The 9,573-nt window shown below is 49.1% G+C and overlaps 1 protein-coding gene across 1 annotated transcript; it reads left to right on the top strand.

Moving 5' to 3' along the window:
* The first annotated feature begins 442 nt into the window (after positions 1 to 442).
* Positions 443 to 4,540, top strand: USP27X (ubiquitin specific peptidase 27 X-linked). The gene is made up of 2 exons (XM_036460449.2): positions 443 to 644; positions 1,276 to 4,540. Exons 1-2 carry the CDS (start codon positions 443 to 445, stop codon positions 3,666 to 3,668), a joined length of 2,595 nt encoding a protein of 864 aa, XP_036316342.1. The 3' UTR covers positions 3,669 to 4,540.
* Positions 4,541 to 9,573: the final 5,033 nt, after the last annotated feature.

Genomic DNA, 9,573 nt, shown 5'->3' with positions numbered 1-9,573 from the left:
CCCTGAAGGAATGGGCCAGGTGGAGGGGTGATATCCCGTGCTAATAGAACTCTGCCATGGTATCGTTCAGTAGTACAGCCCCACAATCCCAGCAGTGCGTACAGGAACCAGGGACTGACTCCTCCTAGAACACACTCTCCCTCGATCCTCCAACAATGGCCAATACTTCTCCCCTGAGTCCCATCCTGACGCCAGTCCTGAGCTGCCCTCCCTGGACCAGCACCTGTGGCCCCTCCATGACATCCTCCAACATGCCCAAGATCTGAGACACCTGTTCGGAGCTCAGTTCTCGTGTGACCGGTAGTGCTGCTCCCCATTGCCAGCAGTAGCTCTCAGACCGGGCCTATTCCCTCCCCACGCCCACCTGCTAGTGCTTGAGGGTCTGGTGGTGTGGTCCTGTAGTTCGGGCCTCTCAGCCATAGGCGAGGTGCCAACGGTAAGCATGGCCTTGTTGTGCCTGGTCCCTTCTGATGCCGCGCCCCCTCCTCCTTTCCTCCCCCCTCCTCCCCGTCCTCTGGCCCCCTGCTGCTCAGCATCTGTTGGGCCAGAAGTCCAGCCGCTTTGGGGGTCCAGAGGAAGAGGCGAGGAGCAGGCACGGCGTCTGCGGAGCGCCGATCAATGGGCAAAGGGACGTGCCTTTTCGGGTCCAGCGGCCTTGGGAGCTATGTCCTTGGGAGTCTAAGGTCCAGTCCGGTCCCAGAATGGATCTGGGGCTTCATTGGGCAGAGGGGGAGCGGGGGGGGGGGGGGAGGGTAGGGAGACCTGAGGTGGAAAGAGAGCCTGGGACTGGCTCAGGGGCAGGCTCAGCCACAGAGATGATGTTCTATCACAGCTCCCCACTGCGCTCCTCGGGGACCTGGACTCCGAGGGGACATTTCACAGCCCCAGAGACATTTCTGGACTTGGTGATCTCTGTGTCCCCGGCCCCGCGGTGGTGGGGACAGCCGCCCGGACGGAGGGCAGGACGAGGAGTGGGGAGAAGACGACGAGAGGGGTCAGAGCGGCGATTGGAGCCAAGAACTGGAAGCGCCTTAAAGAGACTGCGCGGTCCCCGCCCCCCTTCCCGCCAGCCTCAATGAATTAGAGCTGTGTTTCCCAAACTTGCCTGCTCCTAAGAATCCACCGGGGCCCCAGTTAAAGATACAGGTCTCGGAGCACCTCTCCTGGAGATTCTAATTCGGTGGGCTAGCGGGCGGAGCCGAGGAATCTGTGATTTTAACACACTCCCCACGTGATTCTCGGGAACGAGCAAGTTTGGGAAATATTGAATTAAAGGAAGCCGGGCCTGGCTGCAGGAGCGGCCTCCGCTAGGGGGCTTCGGCGGGAGGATCCCGGAGGCGTCGCCTGCTTCCGCCGCCGCCTCCTTCAGTGAAAGTCCCTTTCGGGTCCGGCTGCCACCGCCGCCGCCGCCGCGCACCCTCAGGCCGGGCGGGGACACCCCGGTCTGCGTGGCCCCCGCGCCGCCACGCCCAGTGGCCGCCCGAACCCGGCGATCGGGGGAGGAGCCGCAGCCCGGGGAGGCGGAGGAGGTAGAAGAGGCGGAGACGGCCGAGACGGCGGCGGAGAAGGCGGAGAGAAAGGTGGAGACAGAAGCGAAGGTGGAGGGGAAGGTGGAGGCGGCGGAGAAGGTGGACGCCACCGGGAAGGTGGAGGCAGCGGGGAAGGTGGACGCCACCGGGAAGGTGGAGCCGGAGGAGGGTCCTGGCCGCCGGCTGGAGCTCAAGCTGGAGCTCGAATCCGAGCCGGCACGGGAGGCTGAGCAGGAGCCGAAAGAGGAGCCGAAGCCGGAGCCGGAGCCGGAGGATGAGAACCCGGCGCGGAGCTGCGGCAGCGGCGGCGGCGGCGGCGGCAACAGCGAAGAGGTTCCTCCCCCCTCCCTTCCCTCCGATCCCCCGCAGCCCCCTGATCCCTCTCCGCGGCGCAGCCGTGCCCCCCGCCGCCGACCCCGGCCGCGGCCTCAGACCCGAGTTCGTACCCCACCGCAGCCTAGGCCACGGCCCCCGCCCCGTCCCCGGCCCCGGCGCGGCCCTGGGGGCGGATGCTTGGAGGTGGATTTCGCGGTGGGTCCGCCGGGCTGTTCCCACGTGAACAGCTTTAAGGTGGGAGAGAACTGGAGGCAGGGACTGCGGGTGATCTACCAGTGCTTCGTGTGGTGTCGGACCCCGGAGACCAGGAAGAGCAAGGCGAAGTCGTGCATCTGCCATGTGTGCGGCACCCACCTGAACAGACTCCACTCTTGCCTGTCCTGTGTGTTCTTTGGCTGCTTCACGGAGAAGCACATCCATGAGCACGCCCAGGCAAAACAACACAACTTGGCGGTAGACCTCTACTATGGAGGCATCTACTGCTTCATGTGCAAGGACTATGTGTACGACAAAGACATTGAGCAAATTGCCAAAGAAGAGCAAGGGGAAGCCTTGAGATTGCAAGCTTCCACCTCGACGGACGTGTCCTACCAGCCGTGTTCAGTGCCTGGCCTCGGGGAGAAGTACCCCACCTGGGAGACCACCAAGCCCGAGTTGGAACTGCTGGGACACAACCCGAGGAGAAGAAGGATCGCCTCCAGCTTCACCATCGGCTTGAGAGGACTCATCAATCTGGGCAACACGTGCTTTATGAACTGCATCGTCCAGGCCCTCACGCACACGCCGATCCTGAGAGATTTCTTCCTCTCCGACAGGCACAGATGCGAAATGCCGAGTCCGGAGTTGTGCCTGGTGTGTGAGATGTCTTCACTGTTTCGGGAGTTGTATTCTGGAAACCCTTCTCCTCACGTTCCCTATAAACTGCTGCACCTGGTGTGGATACACGCTCGCCATTTAGCAGGGTACCGGCAGCAGGATGCCCACGAGTTTCTCATCGCAGCGCTTGATGTCCTGCACCGGCACTGCAAAGGTGATGAAGTTGGGAAGGCTGCCAACAATCCCAATCACTGTAACTGCATCATAGACCAAATCTTCACAGGTGGCCTGCAGTCTGATGTCACCTGTCAGGCCTGCCACGGCGTCTCCACCACCATAGACCCGTGCTGGGACATCAGTCTGGACTTGCCTGGTTCTTGCGCCTCCTTCTGGCCCATGAGCCCAGGGAGGGAGAGCAGCGTGAATGGGGAAAGCCACGTACCAGGAACCACCACGCTCACGGACTGCTTGCGAAGGTTTACAAGGCCAGAGCACCTGGGAAGCAGTGCCAAAATCAAGTGCGGTAGTTGTCAAAGTTACCAGGAATCTACCAAACAGCTCACGATGAATAAGTTGCCTGTTGTTGCCTGTTTCCATTTCAAACGATTCGAACACTCGGCTAAACAGAGACGCAAGATCACTACGTATATATCCTTTCCGCTGGAGCTGGATATGACGCCCTTTATGGCCTCGAGTAAAGAGAGCAGGCTGAATGGACAGTTGCAGCTGCCGACTGGTAGTGGAACCGACGAGAATAAGTATTCCTTGTTTGCCGTGGTGAATCACCAAGGGACTTTGGAGAGCGGCCACTACACCAGCTTCATCCGGCACCACAAAAACCAGTGGTTCAAGTGTGATGATGCCGTTATCACCAAGGCCAGTATTAAGGACGTTCTAGACAGTGAAGGGTATTTGCTCTTCTATCACAAACAGGTCCTGGAACACGAATCAGAAAAAGTGAAAGAAATGAATACACAAGCCTACTGAAGCGACACACCGATCTACCTGTGATGGAAGATGGCGACACCTATACTACAACTGGCATCGAGATTTAAAGGACTACTTGCGTGGCCCATGGGCCTGACAGAGTAAGAACTGAACAGTACCCAGTGTCTTAAGAGGTCCTGAGTGGAAAAGAAGTAGGAGGGGCGGGAGAAGAGGCGCTAGTCTAAACAATCACTGAAAAGAAAATTAAATTGCAGGAATGCTCCGGTGAGGAAGGCAGGGAGATCCTGACACTGGTACATATCCTATATTCCTCCAAAAGATTGTGTGGGAAAGTGTGGGGTGGGAGGGGGGTGGTGTGGGGGGTTTGTGCCCTTGTAACTGTAAAACATCTTTCTCCATGGGTGTTTCAGCTTCAACTGACCAATCATAACAGTTATATGTTTTGGGGGGGAAATGAAAAGTTTATACAGATGTAGCCCATTACATATATGGGTATGAAAGCAGAAAAGTGGAGGAGGCAGGGATATCTCATTGACAAACACCTTTGCCAGTTTCTTTGTATTCGTGATTTTTTGTGCTATTAAATGCAGTATTAAAAAAAGAAAGAAAGCTCACGAGGGCCAGTGAAAGAGAAGAAAGAAGGGGGCTTTTATAAGGGGAGCCAGGGCTCTAGGAGTAGAGGAAACAAATACTGTAAGATAAGCAGCCAACACAGACAGTCCTCAGCTAAGAGTGTTGTGAATGAGTGTTTTTTAACAAAGCTGTATGATATACTTGAGCAAATCAATGAACCTCTTTTCAATTGTTTTCTCATCTGTACAATGCAGATAATGCCTACCTTAAAGGGTCATTGTTAAAGAGTAAATGATATAAAATGTGTCAAAGTGTAAAGTAAAAGGCTTGGAACTTTGTAGGGGCTCAGTAAACGTTTCTTGGATCTAAAACTCCTTTGGACTCGGACCAGAATGCATCAGAGGTGAGTGTCAGTCCTACCTGAGACCCATGAACAAAATGGGCACACACGCACGGTGTTACATGCAGTTACACATACACACACACATGCTTACAACTCCTTCCACAACATTGACTACTTAGAACCCCAAGGCAAAGGACTCCACTATTGTCCCTGTATAGAGGGCATCGCAATCAGTGCCATACCCAGGATTTGGGGAGAACCAAAACTGTCCTCAAAAGTCATTATTCTGTCCATTTAGAAGACAGTCGTGTTGTTTTCATGACTCAGCACCCAGTGATGGGACTCACAGGGCCACCAGCCTACCAGGTTTCCACATAAAGTGGTTTTTACCTTCCACACGCATTGTGGATGTATCTGTTACACTAACCTATAGGCATACATCAGTGTTAAGACTGTTCTCCAAAACTTACTGGTCCACCAGCCCAGGGACATCAATGGAGTGGCACCTTGCCCTCTTCCCTGATTCTCAGAAGGCAGAGCAGCTTGCAGAGAGAGCTAAGCCAACGCAGTTGGGCTGTACCCAGGTTGGGGTTAGCACTGGTGGCTCCTTCTTTTCTTCTCAACGTGAGATATGAAAGTATCTATAACCTAAGAAATCCTGGGGGGAAACTAAATGTGCATCAGGCTATGGGGGCCTGAATCTACTGGCTCTGGTAAAAGGCTGGGATCCCCCAGGGCTTCCCAAGTCTTCATTGTCAACTCATTTGGAAATATAGATTTATTTAAATGGTAGTAAGTACATCTCCGAGTAGCTCATAAGCTTTTTAAAGACAGAGCTTGTGTCTCCTCTTGTATTCTGAGCTGCATCCTGACACACAGGAGATATTCAAAACATTTACTGGATGGATGAAGGAACCAATACTCCTTCCTTTCATCACCACATTTTCATCAACATCCAGGACCCATAATCCTCAGGAGAAATGGTATTTTTGGTATTTTAAAGAATAGGGGAAATCAAGAGATGAGTGGCCTTGGATGCCACGTGGCAGCTTAATGCCAGGTATTTGGCTGCTTATGGGGATGTGTCTAGTGCCCTCATTCCTCATCTTTGCCAAAGAGAGAGTTCAGTCAGGCACATGCCACCAGATTTTGACTGCTTGTACAGAAATGGTCTTTTACATTTTTACTTGGAAATAATTTTAAACTTACAGGAAAGTTTCAAAAATGAAAATAGTATGAAGAACATCTGTATTCCCTTTACCAGATTCATCAATTACTAACATTTTACATATTTTGCTTTATAGTTTGTCCTTATGCACTCTCCCTCTCTCTCTCCCTCTCCCTCTCCCTGTCGTGTGTGTGTGTATGTGTGTGTATGTGTTTGAACCATATGAGGGTAAATTACATACATCATAGCCCTTCATGCCTAAGTATTTCAGTGTGCATTTCCTAAAAATAGGCATATTCTCTCCATTGCAGCGTTGTTAACAACTTCAGTACATTTAACACTGATACAATATTATTTAATTTACTGTTTGTACTTTAATTTTGTCAGTTGAGACAATAATGTCCTTTATACCCTTTCTCCATCGCAGAATCTGATCTAGGTTGAGGTATTGCTTTTATTGAATTTATTGGGAGTGACATTGGTTAATAAAATTGTATAGGTTTCAGGGGTACAATTCTATAAGACATCATCTGTATATTGTATTGTGTGTTCACCACCCCAAAGTGAGGTATTGCTTTTAGTTATCATGTCTTTTTAGCCTCCTTTAACCTGGAACATTTCCACAACCGTTCTGCATCTTGTATGACATTAGCATTTTTAACAGAACATTCCTCATTTTGGGTTTGTCTGATTCACAAACTGTTTTTAAAATACCCTGTGCTCAGGAATAGTTCTAAGAGATGTGAATGGTACAAAACTGCTGAAGCTGACCCCTGCCCCCTTCTGGTGGAAGGCACAGACCACCAGAGGGAGCAGCTGTTCCTGCCACTTCCTGATTGAAGCACACACTTCTGGAAAACACCATTCATTGTCCCTCAGTAACAGGAGAGCCATTCAAACCCAGCCCTGTGCCTCTACCTATCACCAATCCCCCAAATGGAGCCATGGAACCTAAAAGCAGCCAGAGCCTGCTTTCAGATCATAACACTGTGGGACATAGGACATTACGTATTCAGTAGGTATGTGTCACCTTGAACCCAAATGGATCTTCAGGTATGTTTGAGCATGTTTGGCACATGGGTGAGCACCTCTATGGTTGGATCCTTTAGGGGGATCAAGAAGTAAATCTCTTGGCGCCTTTATCAACATTCCTATGGTGGGCACAGTTTCAGTGGATGGGAGCAGGGGAGGGGTAAATACTTCTTAAGCAGCTTTATGAGCAGAATAATGAAGATGGGGCCTAGAATTAGTAAGGGAGAGCATGGGAGATGTTATAAATAGATTATTCTGTGATCTTACTGGGGACTTTCAAACACAGTTAGGCTATTTTATATGGCTTCAATACTATGTGAATTCCAAATGTGGGCAAGGGCTGGTGTAATTTAAGCTAATTCTTCAATGGAGACTCCATCTACTTTGACAAGCTAGTAAGGTCAGGGAAACTAAGTTTATCTGTAGGTTTATGATCTGGGCCCAGAAGAGCACAGAAAAAGATGGGTGCTCACGAGTTGGGGACTTAACCACCTATGGAGCTCAGAATGAGGGACCAAGTAGTGGATGCGTCCCTTTCACCCATGACACATGCTTTATATGCTTTCTTGGCCTAACCAGATTGAAAATCCAGAACCCTGCCACTTCCTACTTGGAGTAGCCTGATGCTGAAGCTTACTCTGGCCCACAGTTCACATAGGTAACTGCCTCACTTTTTCCCCATCCATAGGATATCCTGATCAGGGAGGGCATCAACAAAGCGGTCTTTTTCAAGCAAGAAACAGAGTGGCCCCCATATAGTTCATATTGTCATAATGCCGGGAACCTGTGTTTGCACCAAATATATAGTCACATCCAAATGTGAAGGCCCAGTTCCTCTGAGAGTGTGAAACCCAGCATCCATAGCAGCATGTCCTTCCTCTGCAGGTGACTCAGTATCAGAATTTCTGACTTTAGTAGATCTGGGACAGGGGCTTGAAAATTTACATTTCTTTTTTTTTTTTAATATATATTTTATTGATCTTTTACAGAGAGAAAGGGAGAGGGATAGAGAGTTAAAAACATCAATGGGAGAGAAACATCGATCAGCTGCCTCCTGCACACCACCTCCCACAGGGGATGTGCCCACAACCAAGGTACATGCCCTTGACTGAAATCAAACCCGGGGCCTTTCAGTCCGGAGGCCGATGCTCTATCCACTGAGCAAAACCAGTTAGGGCAAAAATTTACATTTCTAACACATTCCCAGGTGATGCTCATGCTTCTGGTTCAGGGACCACACTTTGAGAATCACTGATCTATTCAATTTGTTTTCACACCATGGTTCTTGGGAGTCCATGGAGTCTATGAAGAAGCTCTGGGGAGCACCTTGGAGAGCACCTTGGGGAGCAAGGGGGAAGGTAAATTAGTGAAGATTAGGAACTCAGCCTCACTTCATTTGCAGCAGATCCTCAAATAGGGATTTGGAGGTTCCAAATGATATTTGAAGTAAAGGTTCTGCTACTAAAGTTTTTAAAAGCTGAAAAATCACTGTGCTAAGAAATTTTAGATCCCAGGGCAATGAAGTATTTAAAATACATGGGTGGTGTATCTGGAAAATAATCCAACATGCTATAGAGACCTGGTCTCATATATGCCCTTAATCTAGATTAGGGGTGTCGAACTCAATCAGAGAAGGGGCCAAAATCTAAAATCCAGCCTAAATCGCGGGCCGAATGGTTTACTGAACAGTCATAAACTGTTATTGTGATGTTATTGTGTGCAGTGATGACAGCGCAGTGCGGGCCACATTGCAAGGCCTGGCGGGACGGATTTGGCCCGCGGGCCTTGTGTTTGACACATGTGATCTAGATGGTCCTGGGGGGAACTTAACATCCTTGGAACTTAAAGAAGTGTTTATAAAACAAAATTAAGAAGTGTTTATTGTCCTAGCTGGTTTGGCTCAATGGATAGAGCATCGGCCTGTGGACTGAAGGGTTCTGGGTTCGATTTTGGTCAAGGGCATGTACCTTGGTTGCGGGCACATCCCCAGTGGGGGGTGTGCAGGACGCAGCTGATTGACGTTTCTCTCTCATCGATGTTTCTGACTATCCCTCTCCTTTCCTCTCTATAATAAATCAATAAAAATATTTTAAAAAATTGAAGCAGAACCAATAAAACCTCTAGAATCTTAGCAAAAGCAAGCACATTTTTATAATCCCACAGAGAAACCCAGTATCCATTGAAGATATGCTCAGAAACAATAAAAATACTTTACTTGCAAAGAAATGATACAACATGCAGGAGAGTCATCAGTTTCCATAAGAAAGAGAGTTAGTAGAAACACTGATGAGAACTCCTCCTCCTTTTGTGAATGAGATAAGGACATTTTCAGAAAAAACAAACCAAGGAAAGTTTAGCAATAATAGACTCTCACTAAAATAACTACTGAAGGCTATACTTCAGGAAGAAGGAAATGGAAATCAGAGAGCAGGGGTGAGTAGAAGGCAGGAAACAGTGAACAAACACTGGTAAACATAAGGAAATTTAAATAAGCATTAAGTATATAATGTTGAATAATATGGAACTTTAAAAACAAGCTGGTGCAAAAAACACTGGAGCACAAATACATGTAAGACAGAAGGAGATTGTTAATATTTAAAGTATTCCAAGGCTCTTTATAGTTTGGGGATGTGATACAGATATTACTTGAATTTGGATCTTGTTAAGTCAAGTATGAATGTTTAACCAGTGAAGAGTACCTCTAGTTTCTGGTAATAGCAAGCTTGGTTATTTGATTCAACGTTCCTGTTGAAGTAAAAAGTATGTTGGACAAAATCTTTGAAAAGCACCGAAATGCTGAGAAGACAGCAAAAGCTTCTAGGCCAAGT

This window comes from Pipistrellus kuhlii, unplaced genomic scaffold, assembly GCF_014108245.1.
Source record: "Pipistrellus kuhlii isolate mPipKuh1 unplaced genomic scaffold, mPipKuh1.p scaffold_m20_p_32, whole genome shotgun sequence".
Classification (NCBI taxonomy): domain Eukaryota; kingdom Metazoa; phylum Chordata; class Mammalia; order Chiroptera; family Vespertilionidae; genus Pipistrellus; species Pipistrellus kuhlii.
Note: the sequence above shows the minus strand (reverse complement) of the source record. Positions and strands in the feature narration are given on the sequence as shown.